The following is a 26,825-nucleotide window of genomic DNA, read 5'->3' on the forward strand; positions in this document are numbered from 1 at the left end:
ACGCTATCCATACATGTTATCCAGGGATACGGTACCCTTTCTAACCTTTGTGCAATCACGTGCAATCCATACTGGGCCTAACACCGTCTGAGCCTGCCTCCTGAGACATATATTTTGAATGTGTACGCTATCCATACTTTTTATCCAGGGATACGGTACCCTTTCTAACCTTTGTGCAATCACGTGCGATCCATACTGGGCCTAACACCGTCTGAGTCTGCCTCCTGAGACATATATTTTGAATGTGTACGCTATCCATACATGTTATCCAGGGATACGGTACCCTTTCTAACCTTTGTGCAATCACGTGCAATCCATACTGGGCCTAACACCGTCTGAGCCTGCCTCATGCTGTATAGACATATATTTTGAATGTGTACGCTATCCATACATGTTATCCAGGGATACGGTACCCTTTCTAACCTTTGTGCAATCACGTGCAATCCATACTGGGCCTAACACCGTCTGAGCCTGCCTCCTGAGACATATATTTTGAATGTGTACGCTATCCATACTTGTTATCCAGGGATACGGTACCCTTTCTAACCTTTGTGCAATCACGTGCGATCCATACTGGGCCTAACACCGTCTGAGCCTGCCTCCTGAGACATATATTTTGAATGTGTACGCTATCCATACATGTTATCCAGGGATACGGTACCCTTTCTAACCTTTGTGCAATCACGTGCAATCCATACTGGGCCTAACACCGTCTGAGCCTGCCTCATGCTGTATAGACATATATTTTGAATGTGTACGCTATCCATACATGTTATCCAGGGATACGGTACCCTTTCTAACCTTTGTGCAATCACGTGCAATCCATACTGGGCCTAACACCGTCTGAGCCTGCCTCATGCTGTATAGACATATATTTTGAATGTGTACGCTATCCATACATGTTATCCGGGGATACGGTACCCTTTCTAACCTTTGTGCAATCACGTGCAATCCATACTGGGCCTAACACCGTCTGAGCCTGCCTCATGCTGTATAGACATATATTTTGAATGTGTACGCTATCCATACATGTTACGTGCAATCCATACTGGGCCTAACACCGTCTGAGCCTGCCTCCTGAGACATATATTTTGAATGTGTACGCTATCCATACATGTTATCCAGGGATACGGTACCCTTTCTAACCTTTGTGCAATCACGTGCAATCCATACTGGGCCTAACACCGTCTGAACCTGCCTCCTGAGACATATATTTTGAATGTGTACGCTATCCATACTTGTTATCCAGGGATACGGTACCCTTTCTAACCTTTGTGCAATCACGTGCGATCCATACTGGGCCTAACACCGTCTGAGCCTGCCTCCTGAGACATATATTTTGAATGTGTATGCTATCCATACATGTTATCTGGGGATACGGTACCCTTTCTAACCTTTGTGCAATCACGTGCAATCCATACTGGGCCTAACACCGTCTGAGCCTGCCTCATGCTGTATAGACATATATTTTGAATGTGTACGCTATCCATACATGTTATCCAGGGATACGGTACCCTTTCTAACCTTTGTGCAATCACGTGCAATCCATACTGGGCCTAACACCGTCTGAGCCTGCCTCATGCTTTATAGACATATATTTTGAATGTGTACGCTATCCATACATGTTATCCGGGGATACGGTACCCTTTCTAACCTTTGTGCAATCACGTGCAATCCATACTGGGCCTAACACCGTCTGAGCCTGCCTCCTGAGACATATATTTTGAATGTGTACGCTATCCATACATGTTATCCAGGGATACGGTACCCTTTCTAACCTTTGTGCAATCACGTGCAATCCATACTGGGCCTAACACCGTCTGAGCCTGCCTCATGCTGTATAGACATATATTTTGAATGTGTACGCTATCCATACATGTTATCCGGGGATACGGTACCCTTTCTAACCTTTGTGCAATCACGTGCAATCCATACTGAGCCTAACACCGTCTGAGCCTGCCTCATGCTGTATAGAAATATATTTTGAATGTGTACGCTATCCATACATGTTATCCAGGGATACGGTACCCTTTCTAACCTTTGTGCAATCACGTGCAATCCATACTGGGCCTAACACCGTCTGAGCCTGCCTCCTGAGACATATATTTTGAATGTGTACGCTATCCATACTTGTTATCTGGGGATACGGTACCCTTTCTCACCTTTGTGCAATCATGTGTAATCCATACTGGGCGTGAGAACGGCTGGCGAGCTGTTAAGCAAGCTACAGCACCTGTCCAGACAAGTACAGGGATTCCCTAGCGAGGAGACTTATTTGAGTGTTTTCAATGTTGGGACAGCAATTTTTGGGGAGCACTATACTCTGGAGAATGATAGATGGGGCCCACCATACACTGGAACATTCCAAAGGTAGACATCAGACACTGGAGCAGCATTTACAGGGCCCATTATACACTAGAGCATTAGAAATGGGGCCCATTATGTTTGGAGCATTATTTGGGCCCATAAGACAGTGGAGCTTCATCCATGGGGACCAACATATACTGTAGCATTATGTGGAGCTCATCATATACTGTTTCAAACATTATATAGGACCAATGATTCTGTATGGAGAAATAGATGGGCCTCGTCATGAGATGTAAAAAGTGAGGTATTTTTCATTGTACTATACCGCTATTTCTCTGCCGTATCGGAGCATGATGAGTTGTGGTATGTGTTAAAGGGGCGCTCTTTCGCCCAGGGCACATGAAAACCTGGAGCCAGCCCTCCCCCCCCACAGTTTGTAGCCAAATAACCCCCATTTTTCAGTGCGTAACTTGTATTATGAAGTTAATTAAGGTTGACAAGCTTAAGAAAGAAGAATTGATGCTTTTGGCATTCAAATGGGCACTGTAGGTGTGTTTCCTGTCCTCCTCTCACTGCCGACTTTTATTCCCCATTGACTTACATTGGGTTTCGTGTTTCGGGACGACCCCGACTTTTCCCTATAATCGGACGATCTTGCTCGACCCGACTTTTGGAAAAGTCGGGTTTCACGAAACGAAACGCGACCCTAAAAAACCAAAAGTCGCTCAACTCTAATTTTTACTTTTGTCAAATTCAAGTTATTTCTGTCACCTTTGTGGGTTTTTCTGTCATTAAACGAGGGGTACCAACAATTTTGACCATATGTATATATATTGATATATATTGGTTTACAACTAGCACATAAAAGCCATAAAACAGTGTCAAATTGTAGGAAAACCTAACTAATTTCAAGGGCGGACACTGACAACTTGGGGCCCCTGTGCAAGGAATGTGTCTGGGCCCCCCTCCTTTTATGGCGTCAAAGTTACATGTGTATATATACATATATATACATTGATATTATATAGCCACACACACATGCATGTATATATACACTCACTGGCCACTTTATTAGGTACACCTGTCCAACTGTGTGTTAAGACTTAATTTCTAATCAGCCAATCACATGGCGGCAACTCAGTGCATTTAGGCATGTAGACATGGTCAAGACAATCTCCTGCAGTTCAAACCGAGCATCAGTATGGGGAAGAAAGGTGATTTGAGTGCCTTTGAACGTGGCATGATTGTTGGTGCCAGAAGGGCTGGTCTGAGAATTTCAGAAACTGCTGATCTACTGGGATTTTCACGCACAACCATCTCTAGGGTTTACAGAGAATGGTCCGAAAAAGAAAAAAAATCCAGTGAGCGGCAGTTCTGTGGCCGGAAATGCCATGTTGATGCCAGAGGTCAGAGGAGAATGGGCAGACTGGTTCGAGCTGATAGAAAGGCAACAGTGACTCAAATTGCCACCCGTTACAACCAAGGTAGGCAGAAGAGCATCTCTGAACGCACAGTGCGTCGAACTTTGAGGCAGATGGGCTACAGCAGCAGAAGACCACACTGGGTACCACTCCTCTCAGCTAAGAACAGGAAACTGAGGCTACAATTTGCACAAGCTCATCGAAATTGGACAGTAGAAGATTGGAAAAACGTTGCCTGGTCTGATGAGTCTCGATTTCTGCTGCGACATTCGGATGGTAGGGTCAGAATTTGGCGTAAACAACATGAAAGCATGGATCCATCCTGCCTTGTATCAACGGTTCAGGCTGGTGGTGGTGGTGTCATGGTGTGGGGAATTTTTTCTGGGCACTCTTTGGGCCCCTTGGTACCAATTGAGCATCGTTGCAACGCCACAGCCTACCTGAGTATTGTTGCTGACCATGTCCATCCCTTTATGACCACAATGTACCCAACATCTGATGGCTACTTTCAGCAGGATAATGCGCCATGTCATAAAGCTCGAATCATCTCAGATTGGTTTCTTGAACATGACAATGAGTTTACTGTACTCAAATGGCCTCCTCAGTCACCAGATCTCAATCCAATAGAGCATCTTTGGGATGTGGTGGAACGGGAGATTCGCATCAGGGATGTGCAGCCGACAAATCTGCGCCAACTGTGTGATGCCATCATGTCAATATGGTCCAAAATCTCTGAGGAATGCTTCCAGCACCTTGTTGAATCTCTGCCACGAAGAATTGAGGCAGTTCTGAAGGCAAAAGGGGGTCCAACCCCTTACTAGCATGGTGTACCTAATAAAGTGGCCAGTGAGTGTATATTACATAGTCTTCTTTATTATGTATATTGCTGTCCCTTACACAGTGCCCTCTCTTATGTACAGTACCATCCCTTACACATTGAATTATATAGAGCCCTGTTTTTTATTACATACCGTCCTGTCTTGGTAGCTGTATAATGCAATGATGGCTGATGGAGTATGGGAAAGCTTCCTTTCTAATGGAGGAGCTGATGGACTGGTAGTTTGGTCACCGGCTGCTCCATCAGCAGTCATTTTATATCTAACAAGAGAGGGGACTATGTAATAAAAGAGGGCACTGTAAATAACAAAATTAACAAGAATACACTATGTAAGAGACAGCACTATACATAACAGCAGAGGAAGCTATATAATAAGGGACGGCACCATATATAACTAGAGAGGATGGTACGTAATAAGGGACGTGTTATACATAATAAAAGAGGAAACTATGTAACTAAGGGTGGTGTTATACAGAATTAGTGAGTCCACTATATACTAAGGGACTGTGTTAGACATAGTGAATACACTATATACTAAGGGACTGTGTTAGACATAATAAGCGATAACGTCTTCCTCCACTTCCCCCTGTTCCTAAGGCCATTATAAGTCCCCCTTCCTAACATCCCAATCCCCCACACCCCTCATTGTCCTCCTTCCCTCGCATCCCATTATTGTCCTCTCCCCCACCCCATCATTGCCCTCTTCACCACCTCCATCATTTTCTTCTCCCCCACCACTATCTTTGTTTTCTCCCCCACCACTCCCATCATTGCCCATTCCACCACCTCCATCATTTCCTCCTCCTCCTCCACCACCCCCATTATTGCCCTTTCCACCACCACCAGTGCATTCTCCCCCACCACCCCATCATCATTTCTTTTCCCCCACCACCCCATCATTGCCCTCTCCATCACCCCCATCATTGCCTTCTCTCCATCACCCCATCATTGCCTTCTCCCCTTCACTCCCATCATTGCCTTCTCCATCACCCCATCACTGCCTTCTCCCCATCACTCCCATCATTGCCTTCTCCCCATCACTCCCATCATTGCCTGCTTCATCACCCCATCACTCTCATCATTGCCTTCTCTCCATCACTCCCATCATTGCCTTTTCCATCACCCCATCACTGCCTTCTCCCCATCACTCCCATCATTGCCTACTCCCATCATTGCCTGCTCCATCACCCCATCACTCCTATCATTGCCTTCTTCCCATCACTTCCATCATTGCCTGCTCCATCACCCCCATCATTGCCTGCTCCATCACACCATCACTCCCATCATTGCCTTCTCCCCATCACTCCCATCATTGCCTTCTCCCCATCACTCCCATCATTGCCTTCTCCCCATCACTCCCATGATCCCATCAATGCCTTCTTTCCATCACCCCTCATGGCCTTCTCCCATTACCCCTCGTGGCCTTCTTCCATCACCCTGGACATCATGGCCTTCTCTCCTCATCACAGTCTTCTCCTCATGTCCGCATCTCCTCCAGGGTCAGGCTCCACCTACACACACAGACACACACATACATAAACAGACATACATACACACACAGACATACACATATACGTACACACACAGATACACACACATACATACACACATACATACACACATACATACACACACAGACATACATGCACACACAGACATACATGCACACACAGACACACACATACATACACACACATACATACACACACAGACATACACACACATACATACACACATACACAGACATACACACAGACATACACACACACATACATACACACAGACATACACACAGACATACACACACATACACAAACATACACATACACACATACAGACAGACATACACACATACATACACACACATACATACACACATACATACACACACACACATACACACACAGACACACAGACACAGACATACACACAGACATACACACACAGACATACACACACAGACATACACACATACATACACACACAGACATACACACATACATACACACAGACACACATACATACAGACACATACCTACACACATACACACAAACATACACACATACACACACATACATACATACACACAGACATACACACACATACACAAACATACACACACAGACATACAGACATACACACACATACACACAGACATACACACACACATAGACACACATACATACAGACACACACATACATACACACATACATACACACATATACATACATACACACATACATACACACACAGACATACACACATACATACACACATACATACACACATACATACACACACATACACAAACAAACACAGACATACACACATACATACACACACACACACACATACATACACACAGACATACACACACACATACACACACAGACATACACACATACATACACACAAGTGACTGACTGACCTGCGGCTGCAGCCACCGTCCAGCAGTCGCCAAAGGCACAGTGAGTGAGACAGTCTGTCTCCTCCTCTCCTCCTCCACAGCAGCAGCGCAGCACAGCGTGACTGACTGATATTGTTTCACCTCAGGGCTGGCTCCTCTCCTCCTTGCGCCTGGTGCTCCACATGGCTAATTTGAGTAATTAGCCATGCGGTGCTGGAGGCTGGAGGGGCCCCCTCTCCCCCGGGGCCCCCGTGCAATCCACGGGCTGCACGGGCGGTAGGTCCGCCCCTGAGTAATTTCCAGAAATCTGATGACTGACGTGTCGGCTGGCAGCTAATCTCAGGGAGAACAATGCGATCGGCAGTTTGAAATCAGACATGTGAGATCTACATCTATTCTTGCCATCGATCGGCCGGCGTCCCCATACACATTAGACTGTTGGCCATACCAATTGATATCTGAGAGCAGCATAGTGTAGACAAAGAGACCCTGAATCCAAGGCTGTATCACTTCCTCGGTGCTACCGTTCTGACACAATCAGCGCTTTTAGATTTAGCAATGCAGCAGCGCTGAGAAAACTAACCCCGCCCACACCAGGCCCTGTATGTACATAGCTATTCACGGTGAGCTGGTTATCACAGGAAGGGGCGAAGTCAGATGATTGCCTGGGTGCCTGATAGTCACTGCAAGGTTAATCACCAGTCGATGAATCCTTCAGTCTAAGTAAACAACACCACATAGAGGGACATGTGACACATCATTGAGTTCAGTGTTTCAACCCCTACCTCATTCTACTCTCAGATTACATAACAAAATCCTGCTGACAGATTCCCTTTAAGTGGGTGTCTAGTCTGGGTCTTTATTTAGTGACTGTTTTGGTTTCTCTACTTATTTAGGGGTTCTGCTCTGTGACATGTATTTGTTTAAGGGGTCTGAATTTATTTCGGGGGTTGTATAATTTAGGAGGTCTGGACCTTTTTTTTAGGTGGAGGGGGTTGACAGAGGGGTTTCAAATACCTGGCCTTTCAGACTTTTTCCAGATGACCCTTCTTAAAAGTTATCAAGTATGGTTTATACAGATCATATTAATGAACACTTGTAATTCAGAAATGTAATACTGTTAGACGGAGATGTAGACCTCATAGTCCTAGCTATGGCCTGGGTGGCCTGGGTTATATTATTGTGTCCGAAGCTAGATCCACAGTACTTTGTTCCAACCATGAAAAATCTATTATTGGTGAGCAGGTTACATACTTTATGGTACATTAAAGCATAGGACAATTTATAGAAATACTGGGCATTATAAGTCATATTTAATCCATTTTAAATTTTGGGCTATTGGTTATTGAGATACACCTATGCTTCAATAGTCACAGATTGCAGTCATGTTGGTCTTAATTCAATACCTCCTGGTATATTAACTTAAAAAGAATGCAGAATTGATGAAAAATCACAAATGTAGAATGTCATAATCAATCTCCCACCTTGGACATATTAGTGCATTTCAGACTACAGTGCTAAATAGAACCAAATAATAGCACACTGGCTATACAAATGCATAACATGCTAGACAAAACAGGATCTGGAAATGAATGTGCTATATTATCACATGCAATTAAACATTTTTGCTATTTTATATGACAATTCCATCTATCTGCACACATTTATTGTCAAGTAGACTACATTATGTAAGATAGGCATCCTAGTTTTTTCCAATTAATCACTAATGACTGAAAAATGCATTGTTGTAATGGAAGTACACAGATCATTAAATTGGAAACCATAACATTACATTCAATACAATAAAACAGTAGATAAATGAAATACTGACTCTACATTCTTGGTCCACTCCGGGGGATTACTCATGGTCATGAACACGCAGTTGGTCAAAATAGTGCACATTATGAGCATGCTGAATAATGTAAAGACAAGTCAAGGAAAGAGGATAATGTGGAAAATCATTTTATAGCTACATTCATGGTAACATTTAACAAATACTATAACTAATAAAATCATATGTGTAGAATTGTTTTAAAGAAAATACCCACAAATACCACAAATTGGTGGATGTATCTCCTTAAGGACAATGTCAGGAATTTATGTTGCACGTATAGGTCCAGTTGATCATGTTACCCCCATAGCAAAATGCAGAGGTAGACATTGACATTGAAGGACCCTTTGTGCATGACTTGGGTCTGAAAACCCCTCCATGGCACTCAGCCCATGGCTCGCTCACAGCTAAAGCTCCTCTCTGCCATACATGAGGTTGTGAAGTTGAATCCCAGAACAGACCACATTTATAAAAAAAATCAAACATTAACTATAAATGAAGGCAAAGGATGTGAGGGACCTTACTCCAACATCTTGAGTTGGAGAATGGAGAAGTTTCACAGAAACATCTGAACAAGCGGCAGTGCGACTGGAGCACCCTCCTCCACAGGCCTATGTGTGGCTGAACCGGCTGCACATTTAGTGTTCCTTCCCCTAGCAAAATGTCTCCACATGTATTGTATATGTGGAAGCTAAATATCTACATATATGTTGCCCTGAATAGACCTATCATTTGTCTAAATGTATGTTTATGTTCACACTTTCCTTTTTTTAGGAGAAAAAAATGATGTAGTTTTTAAGAGAAAAAGCGGACTTGAACTCTGTAGCACCACCTGTCGGTAGTAGCGATCCTACACGTCACAATCAACCCTTCAACGAGTCTTGTAATATGACTTAGGATAAAAGCCAAATCAGAATCTCAATTTGCAGACACGGTGTTTCGAGCTATTGGCTCTGGTCAGTGCAAAGTATGAGAAGTGATTTGGCTAGCTGGGCGGGTACCACAGAACTTCTATATGGGCATTTGCTTTTTCTTCTATGAAGCTGGCTAATTAAAACATGGCCACTCCCACAGAGAAGATCTGGGACATATGGTTAGTTGGTTGAAGGGAAAATGTGCACCTTTATTAACCGGGGGCATAACTATTAATGAAATGGCACAGACAAAAAAGAGAAACAGTTCCAAAATCAGCAGAGTAGCACCAACTGAATGAGGTTTTAGTTTAAATTTAAAAAAAATCTTGGGAAAGGTCTCCTTTACTTGGAGTTTACCCGAAGAAGGACCTTAGATCGATTAAAATCTTGGAAGACCCACACTACAAATGAAACGCTTAATCGAAGACTCTAGCAAAACTGAAAAAAATTTCAGTTCCGACATACAAGGTTGGACTTAGTCAAGTACCAGAGGATATTTCAATAATCTGAGGCTTGAACACAATAGAGGCCAAAGGTCCAGCAGAAGATGACCCTAATCAGAGCTTTGGACTGGAGCCAATCACTTACCACTAGGGTCTCTATCCTCTTCCTTACAATGCGACTAATAGTAGATGTGCACGTACGTTCTATGCAGAAGGCAGATGGGTCTCTAGAATTATTTCCACTGTTGGACCCCCATACTACAGTACATATTGTGTATACTTTATAGCTGGATCTACATATCCTGAAGAAAAACTATATTCAACAGTCATACATACCATAGCAAAATGTAGTGTAAAGTGCAATCGCAATGGAAGTGTCAGGGAATATATAACAAGCCGTGTCACCGTTTTTCCCAAATCTGTGCCGTGGCTTGTTCTTCTTTATCTGTCGGGTTATAGCTGTAGTGATGACTTTATGACATTCTCACTATTTATATCTATCTCATAAAAGGTGCAGAATATAAAATGCTAGGTTTCGATGATTCAGCATCTGGAGCTGTTAGATTTTTGCGCATTACCTTGGATAAGTAATGCATGTAACAGGTCCATTCAGATATTCTTAGCAAAATGAAAAAAAATCTCTTTTTCGGCAAACCATTACTTTTTTTGCTCTACCATATAAATTCATAATAAAGGGAAAAGTGCAAGTTGTTATCCTGGCATAGCTATATTATTTCCATTTTAGAGTCCAGGATTTTACAGAGTCAAGCTGGATGGAGAGTTTATGAAAGGATAGTGTTATTGCTCAGTCAACGAGAGCCGTGATGTATTTAGTTATTGGAGCAAACATTTTCCTCTTCACTCCCCTTTTTCAGTCACAAAGCCAGCGCTGTCCTAATGCTTTACTGATCTTACACAGTTGTCTTCTTACTGACAGTAATACACCTAACCACACGAAATATTGTCCTTTTGATCATAATGCCCTACCTGCCGGCACTATGCAAAAGGCTCAGAGGTACAAAACACAAATATATAGATTGTAATCAGAGCCGGCTTTACATCCCAGGAGTCTATAGGCACCTTAGAGTCCACTCGTTAAGTAGGTCATATCTTAAAAGGTTTGTCCTCGCCAATTATATTGGAGGAGGTCCAACATCTGGCATGACATTAACTGGAGATCCAACATCTGGCATCCCCATCGAACAGCAGCTAGCTGGATGTAAACATTGAACGGAAGATTCATTGAAACTCCAATCTCATACTGATGACCTATCCTAAGAATATTGATGACCTACTCCATCAATATCATATGCCTGGAGACCCCCTACCGATTTTCTAGAACAGGGGTCAAGAGTTCCCATTCTTCTTCATGGCCTCAAGGATTCATTCTTGTTGCCTGAGCGCTCCCACGTCATTTATTACCTATGGGACTGGCAGAGATGAACTGATCGACGTACTTGGCTATCTTCATCATTCCCACAGACATGAATTGTACGATAGATATATGGATAATCCCTGTAGGAAAGGGAGAATCAGGAAATGCTTTCTGAGCGTAATATGTATAAAATCAATTTGATTATGGTGAGTGGAGTATCTCACCTGGTGAAGTTGTACAGGTCGAGAACAATTTTATATACAAATATGCTGGAAAGGAGCGAGTGCAGCCAACCCGGTGTGCTGTAGGAAAATCCTCTATGAAAGACTCCAACAGAAAGGAATGAGAGATGAAAGATTCAGGTGCTGGAAGCTCCAAAATTAATGTGAAGAATCTCGATGTTGAAAGTAAAAAAATAATCGAAAATAGGAATAAAAATAAAAAGATTTATTTAAAACCACAAGGCATTTCAGCTTGGAACACCTGATGAAGGCTGTTCCCTGCCGAAACACATTGTTGTTTTAAATACTTTTTTTTATTCCTATTTTCAATTATTGTTTTACATTCAACATTGAGATTCTTCTCACTCGTTTGGGAGTGCCCAGCACCTGGATCTCTCTTTGTTCAGACATGAATTAAACACCAAGGTATATGCAATTTGGATGCGCTGAGGAAGATTGGGGGGGATCAGCAATCGGACAATCCTGGCTCTAAATTCTAGGTCTTCACAGCTACTTTGGTCGTGCAACATCAAGATTAGGACGAGTACAGGTTCCAAAGATTTGTGCAACTTGTTTCTAAATTGCCATCATGAGACTATTTTAGAATTGTGATTTGGCTGTAAATGAAACAAGCAAATTGTAGACCGGTCACAAAGCAAGTCATAGGCGACTTAGATTGTGGTCTGTAATGGAAAAGTTGCTCAAGGAAAATGCTGTTTTTCTTGTTTGGTCTAATCTAAATAAGGTTTTTATTATGGAAATGAAAAGCAATCTGGAAAGTCAGTCACTGAATAAAATATTTTCCCGATTCAATTCAATACAACATCATAATAAAAAAACAATACAATTAATCCATTGTAAAAGGATATGAATGTACCAAAACCTTAATAGCTACTTTTCTAAGGGGGTTGAAAGGAGTTAAAATGTACAAGGCAGACGTGGCACTGAAGCGGAAGATTGCCTTCCCTCTATTCAATACTATAAAAGTCTGTAAAGAGAGAAATAAACAATTAGTTACACAGCAAAGATAAAGGTAATAAAACATTCATAGTTTTCTAAAACTTGTGTTTTAAAATCTAAAATAATCCTAATCTTGGATTAGCCATTACTAACAGAGTAAAGACCTGTTTACACAAGCAGCAAATCGGTCAGATTGAACCCCAAACAAGGGAGCGTGTTGTGAGTTCATTTTCCCCTTCGTCACTGAGGTCTGGTGAACTCCCTATTCTGGTAAAGGAAGGTAATGAGCCTGATTATCAGGCACCTGAGACTAATGAGGATGACTGGCTGAGTGGAGTCACTGACTGGATATAAGGCTGCCGACGCCCTTCTGCCCTGCGGGTGATTTCTCTGTGGACTTCTAGGACACCAGTCTGATTCCTGCTTCCCTAAAGCTAAGTTTTCTGCTTTGCCTGTTTGCATTTATGTTTTGTTTTTGTTTTCCTTGCTTTTCTGGATTCTGCCATTCCCTGCTGGGATGAGCTGAATCTCCTTTTGCCTGTTGCTCTGTCTTCAGAATATTCCTGAGTGCGGACATAGCTTTTTGAAGCCTAGCGTCTTCAGGGCCTTTTTCACTGTCAGTCTGTTGGCTCTTATTTTCATAGGGCTTTTCATGGATTGCAGACAGCAGCCTTCCTGTTCTTTCCTATCTAGGTAGTTTGGGCCCCGTCTTTGCTTAGTCTAGCTTTCTGTCTGTGTTAGTGTTTTCATCTTGCTTCACCATCATTATATGTTGGGGGCTGCCTATTGCTTTGGGGTCTGCTCTGGGGCAGTTTAGATTTCCCCTTTCTTTCTGTAGGCCTATTTATTTCTCCGGCTGTGATCGAGGGGTCTAGGGCATCGTAGGAACCCCCCACGGCTACTGTTAGTTGTTGTGATAGGATCAGGGGTCTGCAATCCGATAGCTTCCAACTGCTCTGGTTTTCTGGACTTAGCTAGCATTTCTGTTTTTGCCTCCTATGGTGACTCAATCATAACAGAATCACCCGCCATACCGCAGATCCTAGGGTACTCAATAGCAGGAAAGAATTGTGTTTAAAAAAAAAAAAAGGTGTGTGTATATTCTTTCCTCTATATCTCTGAGGCCGTAGGGGGAATTTTTTTTTTTCCCTCAATGGAGATAAAGCAATTGTCTGATTGTGTGGAGCAGCTCGCTGCGGAAGTGCGGGGAATTTCCGCCTACCTTGCTCGTTCGCATGCTGTTGAACCAAAGATCCCTACACCTGACGTATTTTTTGGGGATCGATCTAAATTTTTGAGTTTCAAAAATAATTGTAAATTATTTTTTGCCTTGAAGCCTAACTCGTCAGGGAGCTCCGCACAGCAGGTTAAAATTGTCATCTCTTTGCTGCGTGGCGATCCCCAGGATTGGGCGTTTTCTTTGAAACCAGATGATCCTATTCTGACTAATGTGAACGCATTCTTTCAAGCTTTGGGGTTGTTGTATGACGAACCTAATGCTATTGATCAGGCTGAAAGGACCCTGTTGGCATTAAACCAGGGTCGAGATTCTGCAGAGTTGTACTGTCAAAAGTTCCGAAAGTGGGTGGTCCTTACTTCCTGGAATGATAATGCCTTGGCTGCTCTCTTTCGGAAGGGTTTGTCAGAAGCCGTAAAAGATACTATAGTGGGATTTCCTGTTCCCTCTGGTCTGGACGATTCTATGTCATTAGCCATTCAGGTTGATCGGCGTTTACGTGAACGCAGGATTGCACGAGAGGTGTTGCCACCGGTTGAACAGACGTCTGAACCTATGCAATGTGATAGAGTTTTGTCTAAGGCGCAACGTCAGGAGTTGAGAAGGCGTAATAAGCTGTGTTTTTTCTGTGGAGATGCCTCGCATATTATTTCTGTTTGTCCTAAACGAGAGAAACGCTTTGCACACACGTTTTCTGTTGGTGGTGTTCAACCTAAGTTTCTTCTGGCAATTACTCTGATCTGCTCCCTGTCCACATTTTCCGCCAAGGCTTTTGTGGATTTGGGAGCAGCGCTAAACCTAATGGACTTGGATTTTGCTAAACGTTGTGGATTTCCGATGACACCTCTGCAGACGCCTATCCCTTTGAGGGGGATTGATGCTACTCCTTTGGCTAAAAATAAACCTCAGTTTTGGACCCAGGTGGTCATGCGGGTCGCCCCAGACCATCAAGAAAATAGCAGATTTTTGGTGTTGCATGGTCTGCATGATGCCGTTGTTCTGGGGTTTCCCTGGTTGCAAATTCATAATCCAGTTTTGGATTGGAAGTCTGTGTCTGTGGTGAGTTGGGGTTGTCGGTGTGCCTTTAGTGAGGCTCCGGTTTTTTCCACCTCTCCTCAGTCGCATGATGTTCCTGACTATTTGGCGGACTTTTATGATGTATTTAGTGAGAATGAGTCTGTGTCCTTGCCTCCTCATAGGAGTTATGACTGTGCAATTGAACTAAGCCCGGGGTGTAAATTTCCCAAGGGTGGGCTCTTCAATTTATCTGTACCCGAGCACGAGGCTATGCGGTCCTATATTAAGGAGGCGTTGGAGAAGGGTCATATTAGACCGTCCTCTTCACCCTTAGATGCCGTTTTTTTTTTGTGGCCAAAAAGGATGGTTCTTTAAGGCCTTGTATTGATTATCGTGCCCTCAATAAAATTACTATTAAATATCAGTATCCGTTACCTCTGATTTCGGATCTATTCTCTAGAGTTAGAGGTGCTTGCTGGTTTACCAAGCTTGACCTCAAAGGGGCGTATAATCTTATCCGCATTAAGCAGGGGGATGAATGGAAGACGGCGTTTAATACTCCGGAGGGACATTTTGAGTACCTGTTGATGCCTTTTGGGCTCACTAATGCCCCTTCTGTCTTCCAGTGCTTCATGAACGATATTTTCCGAGACTTTGTCGATACATTTTTGATTATCTATCTGGAGGATATTTTGATCTTCTCCAAGGATTGGGATTCTCATGTGGAACATATTCGGACTGTGTTCCGGATCTTGAGGGAGAATTCCCTGTATGTCAAAGGATCGAAATGCCTTTTTGGAATACAGAGGATTTCATTTTTGGGATTTATTTTGTCTCCGTCAACTATTGAAATGAACCCGGCCAAGGTACAGGCCATTTATGAGTGGGTTCAGCCCACTTCTTTGAAGGCCCTCCAGAAGTTTTTGGGTTTTGCTAATTTTTATCGGAAATTTATAGCAAAATTTTCTAGTATTGCCAAGCCATTGACTGATCTGACTAAGAAGGGTGCTGATGTGTTGAATTGGTCTCCGGAGGCTGTTTCTTCCTTTCAGGAGCTGAAGCGAAGATTTACCTCCGCCCCGGTTTTGCGGCAACCTGATGTCTCACTCCCGTTCCAGGTAGAGGTGGATGCTCCTGAGATTGGTGCAGGAGCTGTTTTGTCCCAAAAGGATCCTGTAACATCTAAAATGAATCCCTGTGCTTTCTTTTCCCGAAAGTTCTCTCCATCTGAATGTAACTATGATGTGGGGAATCGGGAACTGTTGGCCATGAAATGGGCATTTGAGGAGTGGAGACATTGGTTGGAGGGAGCTAAACATCAAGTTGTGGTCCTCACTGACCACAAGAATTTGATTTACCTAGAGTCGGCTAAACGCTTGAACCCTAGACAGGCTAGGTGGGCCTTGTTTTTTACACGTTTTGATTTTGTGGTCTCTTTTCTTCCTGGAACTAAGAATGTCAAGGCAGACACCCTCTCTAGGAGTTTCTTTGCTGATTCTCCTGTGGTGACCAAGCCTGCTACCATCTTAGGCGAAGGGGTAGTTCTTTCTGCCATCTCGCCTGATTTGAGACTTGCTCTGCAAGAGTTCCAGGAGGACAAACCTGAGCGTTGTCCAAGTGGAAAGTTGTATATTCCTGACCAGTGGAAGAAGAGAATGATGTCTGAAGTTCATTGCTCTGCATTGGCTGGTCATCCAGGTATTTTTGGTACTAGAGATCTGGTGAGTCGCTCTTATTGGTGGCCCACCTTGTCTCATGATGTCAGGAATTTTGTGCAGTCCTGTGGGACTTGCTCCCGGTCTAAATCTTGTTCTCGCTCTAGTGGGTTGTTGATTCCTTTGCCGGTCCCCAGGAGGCCATGGACCCATATTTCAATGGATTTCATCTCTGATATGCCGGTCTCTCAAAGAATAACTGTTATTTGGGTGATTTGTGATAGGTTCTCTAAGATGGTTCATCTTGTACCACTCCCTAAGTTGCCATCTTCCTCTGAGTTGGTGCCCCTGTTTTTGCAACAGGTGGTTTGCTTGCACGGGATTCCTGAGAACATTGTATCTGACATAGGAGTTCAGTTTGTGTCTAGATTTTGGAGGACTTTCTGTTCCAAGCTGGGAATTCAGTTGTCCTTCTCCTCTGCTTTTCACCCTCAGACCAATGGGCAGACAGAGAGAACAAACCAGACCTTGGAGTCGTATTTGAGATGTTTTATTTCCGCTGATCAGGATAATTGGGTTTCATTTTTGCCCTTGGCCGAATTTGCTTTAAATAATAGAGCTAGTTCTGCCACTTTGATGTCACCTTTTTTTTGTAACTTTGGGTTTCATCCTCGATTTTCTTCAGGGCAGGTGGAGCCTTCTGCCTGCCCAGGTGTTGACACTGTGGTGGAGAGAATGCACCAGATCTGGGACCAAGTGGTGGATAAGTTATCTCTCTCCCAGGAAAAAGCCCAGCGGTTTTCCAATCGACATAGGACCATTGGTCCCCAGTTTAAGATTGGTGATATGGTGTGGTTATCATCAAAAAATATTGCTATGAAGGTGGCTTCTCCTAAGTTTAAGCCTAGATTTATTGGACCTGACAAGATTTTGGAGATTATTAATCCGGTCTCTTTTCGTTTGGCTCTTCCTGTCACATTTAAAATCCATAATGTGTTCCATAAGTCCTTGTTGAAGAGGTTTGTTGAACCAGTTGTTCCTGGGGTGGCACCTCCAGACCCTGTATTGGTTGAAGGTAACATGGAATATGAGTTAGAGAAAATACTGGATTCCCGTCTGGCTAGACGGAGACTCCAGTATTTAGTTAAGTGGAAGGGTTATGGTTAGGAGGATAATTCCTGGGTCTCTGCCTCTGATATTCATGCCAAAAGATTGGTGCGTGCCTTTCATCGGGCTCACCCTGATCGCCCTGGTGGCGTGGTTGAGGGTTCGGTGACCCCTCCTCAAGGGGGAGGTACTGTTGTGAGTTCATTTTCCCCTTCGTCACTGAGGTCTGGTGAACTCCCTATTCTGGTAAAGGAAGGTAATGAGCCTGATTATCAGGCACCTGAGACTAATGAGGATGACTGGCTGAGTGGAGTCACTGACTGGATATAAGGCTGCCGACGCCCTTCTGCCCTGCGGGTGATTTCTCTGTGGACTTCTAGGACACCAGTCTGATTCCTGCTTCCCTAAAGCTAAGTTTTCTGCTTTGCCTGTTTGCATTTATGTTTTGTTTTTGTTTTCCTTGCTTTTCTGGATTCTGCCATTCCCTGCTGGGATGAGCTGAATCTCCTTTTGCCTGTTGCTCTGTCTTCAGAATATTCCTGAGTGCTGACATAGCTTTTTTGAAGCCTAGCGTCTTCAGGGCCTTTTTCACTGTCAGTCTGTTGGCTCTTATTTTCATAGGGCTTTTCACGGATTGCAGACAGCAGCCTTCCTGTCCTTTCCTATCTAGGTAGTTTGGGCCCCGTCTTTGCTCAGTCTATCTTTCTGTCTGTGTTAGTGTTTTCATCTTGCTTCACCGTCATTATATGTTGGGGGCTGCCTATTACTTTGGGGTCTGCTCTGGGGCAGTTTAGATTTCCCCTTTCTTTCTGTAGGCCTATTTATTTCTCCGGCTGTGATCGAGGGGTCTAGGGCATCGTAGGAACCCCCCACGGCTACTGTTAGTTGTTGTGATAGGATCAGGGGTCTGCAATCCGATAGCTTCCAACTGCTCTGGTTTTCTGGACTTAGCTAGCATTTCTGTTTTTACCTCCTACGGTGACTCAATCATAACAGGAGCGTGCCTGATATCCTCCTCCGGTGGAAATCTAAGGTGACTCGGAGAGGATCCATCTGTCCTGACACATCTGTTTTAGGAAAAACTTTCATTCTCTATGAAAATCCAATTCTGTTGCATCATTCCTTAAAACTCTGCATTGTGACATTCCTTTTTTTGGCCGTAACTATTCACCTTCTCAATGGGGCGTGTCCCAGCATACTCATAGACTGGCCAATCAGTGTTGACCTTCTCAGGCTCCATGGGAAAAAACCACATGGATAAGAGTGACACTGTCTAGCTGACCTTTCCAGAAGGAACATTAGAGGAGCATCTGATTTTTTTTATGAGGCATACAAGAGCTAAAACTGTGAATCGTTATCTAGGCATATTCACATATGGTCGATTTGTTGCAGAAATGTTTGTGATTTTCTTATTTACCTAAATTTGTAGAAATCAATTTCATTACCACAAATACATTTTAACGTTTGCATTGATGAAACTGATTATTGTAACAAATCAAATCCACTTTCTGATTGTTGTTGGAGGTCCAGCCGCTGAGGCCACCACCACTCATGAGAATGGGGCTCTGAGATGCTCCATTCATTCTCTATGGGACTGTTAGAGAAAGTTGGACAGGGTCCTCTGCTATCTCTGACAGTCCTTTAGAGAATGATTAGAGATATCCTCTGCTATCACTGACAGTCCTTTAGAGAATGATTAGAGATATGGGGCGCATGCGGGAACACTACTTTTTGAGCCCCATTCTCAGGATCTTTGGAGGTCTTGCGGACAAATTATAACAGTCAAAGTTGGAAATAACCCTTTAATAGGTTAGAAGTTGGTCTTAATCCTACACCTGGTCCAAATAAATGTCTTACTGAATACCAGTTTGAGTTAATACTTGAGGCGAGTCGGAGGACGCATAGCCTCCAAATTCTAAGGATAGTTTTGGCAAAGCTGCTTCTAAGCAACATAGAAAGTTCATTGGTCACAAAGAATAAATTATGCAGTCACTGATATATTAATCCATTCTAAAGTCCCTAAGAAGCGACACAGGTGCCCAAGAAATGCAGGAACGTGGATGCTAAACACAAGTGAAAACTGGCTGCAACAAAGGACCAGGCTGGAGGTAAACTGGGTACCACAAATCCTTTTGCTCATTTCTATCGTCAGCTGATGTCCTCCTTGGTGGAGCGTCCATATGTTCTTTATGAACAGAATAGATTATGCAGCTGCCATAAACCTTTAGTAGTGTCTTAACTACCAAAAGATCAAAAAGTTTGATAATTGGATTAAAAGCGTTTGAACCTCATCTACCCTGACTTTATCTGGGAAGAATTGCACATTAGATGGTTGGGGAACGCTGTTAAAAATTGGTGTTATATAATATGTATGGAGGTCATTAAGGTCCATTCACTATGGCTTTCCAATGTCTGTCAGATGTATAAGAGCATTTCATGATTTGTAACTCCTACAGAATCCTCTGGCATATTTTGTCCATAGGCTTCCTTGTTGCATAAAAACAGATAGAGGCTAAAAATACGGCCTCGGGTGAATAGGGGGCCCAAGAAAATGGTATATACACAGGGAGCTCTACCAGTGTTTATGCCAAATGTGCACTACAAATTCAAAGGTCCAAAGTCTGATCCTGCAGTAGTGACATATTGGACCCAACTGGATACAATCATATCATAGCATATCATTTCCTTTCACATGACCTTGATGGTTATAGAGTCAAATAAATTATCATTATATTATTATTATTATTATACTAAGAAAGGCAAAAAAGTCTACTTACTTTATGATTCAAATAATATGGGTCTAGGTCCTCCAGCGGTTCTGATACCATTCCCGGAGGTATATCACCGTAGATGAACGGCAGACTTTTGCCCGCTTCCAAGTCACTGCTTGGCTTGGGGCCATTTTCATCATCATCATTAATGTTCTCCTGTTTGGGCTTCTTCGCTTTCTCCTCTGTAATACGCTTCTCGATTGCTTCAAGAGACTCCCTGGTAAAATAGCGTAAGCTGTCGGGCCCTGGTGGTACAAGTCGTGCCTGCGCCATCTTTTCATCCTGCAACTTTTAATTTACTGCTTAGCTCCTTTCATAATGGAATCCTGCAATGAGAGGAAAGAATATTTGTCAACAGAGAAAAGGACCGATCAGGGTATGTTCACATGCAGCACTATTGCTGCGTTTTTCTCTGCAGCCAAAACATGCTATTTTGGAAGTACAAACACTGCTTTGAAAATGCCCTGATTCCGGAGTTTTCGTCCATTTTTTTGGCAGCGATTTTTGGGTGTGGGTTAATTTGTCTGCAATACATGTTTAATAAAGTTTGCTTTTTTCACCAAAAAAAGTTGAAAAATGCCACAAAAGATGAAGCTTACTTTCTTGTTGCTTTCAGTGGATGGAAAATGCTGGAAAAAAATGCAGAAAGAATTGACCTGCTGCTGAGTTTAAAAACACTGAAATTCACACAGTAAGTCAGGTAAAAGAACAAAAACAAGTTCATGATATTTCTGAAACGTCAAGGTTTTTGCTGGTACTGTAAAACCAGCTTTTAATTTGTATGAAAAATGTAGCAAAAAAAAACCTGCAAAAAGTTGGGGGACTCTTTAGATCAGGTTGTAGATTTATCAAAAGGGCTTGGGTTTTCAGTGATTGAAAGTGTTTAGGGTTGGAGAATGTTGGCTGGAATGGAGGGGGAAGAGAAGAGAAGGGAAGGGAGTTTAAGTTCTCGTTCAAGTTCGAGTACAGTTCTGGTGCCGAAAGCGTATTTTGGACTAAGGTTCGGGTCGGGAACCAGAATCCAAACTTCCACAGGCCCGCACGTTCCTAGTGCCAATCCTTGCTGCCGATATCTATACTTTAGGAGTCTGCTCTACTTCCCAGACTTCAGTCATCAAAGACTGTACACTACAGGAAAGAAAAATCAAAGTTTTGTATTCTGGACTTTGCCTAATTGAAGAAAATGGCTCTTTAGAGGGTATGATTCAATATAGGTTTTGAAGGATTCCAGCAGAATCCCCCCCAATAGGTTCATATTGTTTGTTTTCCCTAAACAAGTGTTAATTTTGGTATAAAAATATTCTTACAGTAAGGTTTCATCAAAAGTGTTTAAGCCATTGAACTTCTCCAGCCTGTACGTTTCATTGTACACAGCAGGTTGTAGAATCTGTTCCGTCTGCATTCAGTTTCTTCCGGGGTAATTTATGAGCACGCTAATGTCTCAAAAAATTTTTTAGCCCCAAATACCTACATTTAAATTAACCAACATAGCCATGTGTTCATTAATTTAAATTGTCACCTACAGATTGTCAATGAAATTTTCAATATTTATAACCACAGTGGTCCGGATCATACTCACTTCCCAGCCACTACTCATTTGACAAGTATTACAAAAATCATCTATTGAAGCTGCAGGCGCTATATAAATGTATTTATGCTTCCGTGGTTTATTCATGGACATAACTATAGTGGGTGCAGGGGATGTGGTTGAACTAGAGCCTGGAGTCTAGTTTTGCCCAAAAGGTTCCTTTGCTCAATACTATTAAAGACACAAGGGCCCTGTTGGAAATTTTGCATTGGGCCCCATTAGCTTGAAGTTACGCCACTGCTACAGTTGAAAGGTTTGGTTTAACATCTAATAAAAAAATTAAGTCGTCACTAACTTTTCATAAATCAATAGAACAAGCAAATATATCTAAAAAACTCTGTAATGTGTCCTATCAGAGAAATATACTTCATACTCCACACATGAGCCACCTTTTTCCCCCCATCCTCTGCCTCCTGATCTCATCATTCACTTTGACATACAGCTCAAATATATCTTGGTCAAATCAAGCTAGACACTGAGGAAACCGAAGAATCAGATTACAGGTTCATATTGATGTTTATGGAGAGAGGTGGAAGAAGGAGGCAGAGAGGAGCAGGGAGAGACACAGGCAGATCCTGATGCCACCTTCTAGAAATTGTTCATGTAAACAGAGAGCTGGATTTATAGCTACTCTGCACAGTACTGCTGTATTACATTCTCCATGTTGATGCTTCTATCTGTGCACTTCAAATATAGAAAAAGGAGAGCAGGAATCGCTTATTGCTATGTGTACTGTGTATGGAAAATATGGCAGCTAGTTTCCATCCACTAGCTCAGAGGCAAGTAGAAATTAGAGACAGAGCCTGCATTGGCGAAAACTAGTAAAAAAAGTGCATGATAAAAACATGTAATGGCAAAAAAATTGTGTTATAAATCATGGACACTCACAGGACAGCTTATTTTGAAAATTCACATGAAGTGATACTCATGCTTTAAAAACTATGTAAAGTCTCCAAAGCCATAGCTATTCTTCACGTAAGTGTAAACCGTAGGCTGCAAGCTTCACATTTTCCTGATATTATATGTATGAATCGATCAACATTACAAGAAAGAATTAGTAATAATAATGAACATATAATTATGTGGAAAATATCGGCCTCACTGGTTACTTTGTATGCAAACTACAGATGTAGTAGTGGTAAATCTGCCATAAAGCATTGTAAATGCACTGTGACGACTCTAGCTCAAAGTGATGTGGTGGGATTACCTGAGGTCCATGAAAAACCACAGATAATACATTGTGTCAGTACAATAATCTATGACACCATGTTAAAAAAACAGGATTTCATAAACTGCTAAATAGTATGAATTGGTCTGCTACGTACTGTACGTGCCATGGGCAATGGATTGTATCATGTATCTACATTATAATGGAAACTAAAGGGGCTATTCATTTGAAAACGATAGTTTTTCAGACAGATTACCTCTAACGTGTAAAGGTCATGGGTTTGGGACTTAGGAGCTGCAATACATACACTATGCCAATACTGATGGCATATGTCAAACATTAGATAAGTGGGGTATGAACCCGAAGGGCGAAATCACTCACTTATTAAAGCGAACCTGTCAGCAGGATTTTGCTAAGTAAAATTATAAACACTGTCAGGTTGGCGTTGTTACACTGATTAAAATGATACCTGGGGTGAAGAAATCCGTCTTGTGGTTCTTGTGTAATCAGTGTTAAAAGTTTTCAGTTAATGATATACTGTACATACCAGAGTGTGGATTGGGATAAGGGACATATATATACCAGCATGGGGGAAATATATATCAGGATGAGGCCCAGGATGGATAGGGTGCATATATACCAGGATGGGGTATACATTGTAAGGTAGCGCTGTCATTAAAGATTGTGGATACTCGCTTGGCAGCCAAGTAATCAGATCCGACACGGGTTTTCCATAAGACAATAACAGTCCATGCGGTTTATTCAGGCATAATAAACCCTCAAAGCTATAGACAGTTCATATCCATAGTATAACGTTCATGACAGAGCCTCACTCTGTTATCCCTGTGGTCACACAGGTTACGCAATGTCCAGTACACAGGCTCTTCAGCCTCACAGTTATCTCACCTGTCAGGGTTACCTCATGGCTGCTTCAGCTCACTGCAGACGTCCATTCCCTCTCCTTGGGAACTCTCAGACACTTTCAGCCATTAAACACAGCATTCACGTGCTGTCAGGAAATGTGTCTCATCTCCCAGATGAGACCTTCCAAAACAGACCAACTGGGTCCCAGCATTCACTCCATGTGACCTACCCTGGCCACCTTATATGGTCCGTAGCCACGCCCACCGGGTTACATGGCTATGAGCTCATCACAGGTCCTTCACACACACTCATATACACTTTACTATGGCGTTCTTAAACACACCCCTGGGTGGATTTGAAGATGATTGATCCCACCCATCTCATCAATCACCTGAAGGCTTCTCCCTGACACATTGGACCGAAAGATCAGCTCTGCTGATCAGCACATAAGCAAGCCTTCATCTCAAGGCCACCCACCTTGAGATACTTTACGATCATTCAGCATCCTACTCCCATCAGGACACTGGAAATGCTTATATGCCTGTCCTGGGACACCCACACAGCGCCCCCTAGCGGACACAGTGGTCACTACACCAAAACATATATATAGCTCTGGCAAAAACTAAAAGACCACTGCACAGTTTTATAAATATCAGTTTTTTTACATGTCTGACAGCCATTCCATTCCAGTGGAAGTTGAATTCCAACCAGAGTACACCTCATTCTACTTAATGTGCTTCTGATAAGGTGATCACCTGAACCAAATCTTATTTAATGAAGGAAAGTATAAAAATCCCTGCTGTGGTGTTCACAATCCTCTTTCAATAGGACAAGCTGGATGGCAAAACAAATGCTAGTAATATCCCGAAAGTAATATGAATGAAAAATAACTTTTAACCATGCCAAAGGAGTTGAAAATAAAAGTCTTGAGTGAGGAAAGAAGGGCTCAATTCTGGCTTTACTAGCAGAGGGATACAGTGAGCATCATGATGCCTCCATCCTTAAAAGTTCTAAGATGGCAGTCCATTACAACAAGGTCAAGCAGCAGACATTGGGGAAAACAAAGCTACGGACTGGCAGAGGGCGAAAACCACTCTCCACTGACTGGGATGACCGTCATCTTATTAAAATGTCACTCAGCAACCGCAGGATGACATCAAGTGACCTACAAAAGGAATGGCAAATGGCAGCTGGGGTAAAGTGCACGGCAAGAACAGTTTGTAACAGGCTCCTAGAGGCAGGGCTCAAGTCATGTAAAGCTAGAAAAAAGCCTTTCATTAATGAGAAGCAAAAGACAGCCAGTCTGAAGTTTGCCAAAGACCATAAAGATTGGGCCATACAGGACTGGAGTAAGGTAATCTTCTCTGATGAGTCTAAATTTCAGCTTTGCCCAACACCTGGTTAGATGGAGACCTGGAGAGGCACCCACTGTGAAATTTGGTGGAGGATTGGTGATGATCTGGGGATGCTTCACCAAGGCTGTAATTGGGCAGGTTAATCTTTGTGAAGGACGTATGAATCAAGCCGCATACAAGGTTATCCTGGAAAAACAGTTGATTCCTTCTGCTCAGGCAATGTTCCCCAACTCTGAGGACTGTTTTTTATAGCAGGACAATGCACCATGCCACACAGCTAGGTCAATCAATGTGTGGATGAAGGACCACCACATCAACTCTCTGTCATAGCCAGCCCAATCTCCAGACCTGAACCCCATTGAAAACCTCTGGAATGTAATCAAGAGGAAGATGGATAGTCACAAGCCATCAAACAAAGAAGAGCTGCTTAAATTTTTGTACCAGGAGTGGCATAAGGTCACCCAAAAGCAGTGTGAAAGACTGGTGGAAAGCATGCCAAGACGCATGAAAGCTATGATTAAAAATCATGGTTATTCCACAAAATATTGATTTCTGAACTCTTCTTAAGTTAAAACATTAGTATTGTTGTTTCTAAATGATTATGAACTTGTTATCATAGCATTATTTGAGGTCTGCAAGCGCTGAATTTTTTTGTTATTTTGACCATTTCTTATTTTCTGAAAACAAATACAAAATTTAGTGCTTGGAAGTCAAAGACATGTTGTCAGTAGTTTATAGAATAAAAAAACAATTTACATTTTACTCAAAAATATACTATAAAGACAAAAATCAGACAAACTGAAAATTTTGCTGTGGTCTCTTAATTTTTGCCAGAGCTGTATATATACAGTATATATATATATATATATATATATATATACATACATACATATATCAGGATGAGGCATCAAGATGGGGGACATATATACGAGGATGGGGAATATACATACCAGAATGGGGCTCGGGATAAGTGACATATATACCAGGATGAGGCCCAGGATGGGAGACATATATACCAATATGGAAGATATATATGCCAGGATGGGGCCAGGATGAGGGACATAAATACCAGGATGGGGGACAAATATACTAGAATGGGCCAAGGATGGGGGACATATTTACCATAATGTGGGATATATATATCCGGATGGGGGACATGTGTACTAGGATGGGCCCAGGATGGGGGACATATATACAAGGATGGGGAATATACATACCAGAATGGGGCTTGGGATATGTGACATATATACCAGGATGGGAGACATATATACCAATATGGAAGATATACAGTATATATTCCAGAATGGGGCCAGGATGAGGGACATACAGTATATACCAGGATGG

The 26,825-nt window shown here is 42.6% G+C and overlaps 1 protein-coding gene across 2 annotated transcripts in view; it reads right to left on the minus strand.

Annotated features, from left to right (window-relative positions):
* LOC141049376 (sodium channel protein type 2 subunit alpha-like) overlaps window positions 1-26,825 on the minus strand; it is a 334,599-nt gene that overhangs the window by 172,553 nt on the left and 135,221 nt on the right. Inside the window, exons 2-4 of one of the 2 annotated variants that reach the window (XM_073545791.1) lie at window positions 20,513-20,832; window positions 12,629-12,747; window positions 8,807-8,896 (exon numbers count right to left, since the gene is read on the minus strand). In XM_073545791.1, coding sequence (XP_073401892.1) covers window positions 8,807-8,896; window positions 12,629-12,747; window positions 20,513-20,779 — 476 coding nt within the window. In that variant the 5' untranslated portion in view covers window positions 20,780-20,832. Of the gene's footprint in view, window positions 1-8,806; window positions 8,948-12,628; window positions 12,748-20,512; window positions 20,833-26,825 lie in introns of those variants that run through there. The other variant, XM_073545790.1, reaches the window with a different exon arrangement.

The sequence above is a fragment of the Dendrobates tinctorius genome, unplaced genomic scaffold, assembly GCF_039654945.1.
Source record: "Dendrobates tinctorius isolate UK_male_01 unplaced genomic scaffold, ASM3965494v1 ptg000143l, whole genome shotgun sequence".
Classification (NCBI taxonomy): domain Eukaryota; kingdom Metazoa; phylum Chordata; class Amphibia; order Anura; family Dendrobatidae; genus Dendrobates; species Dendrobates tinctorius.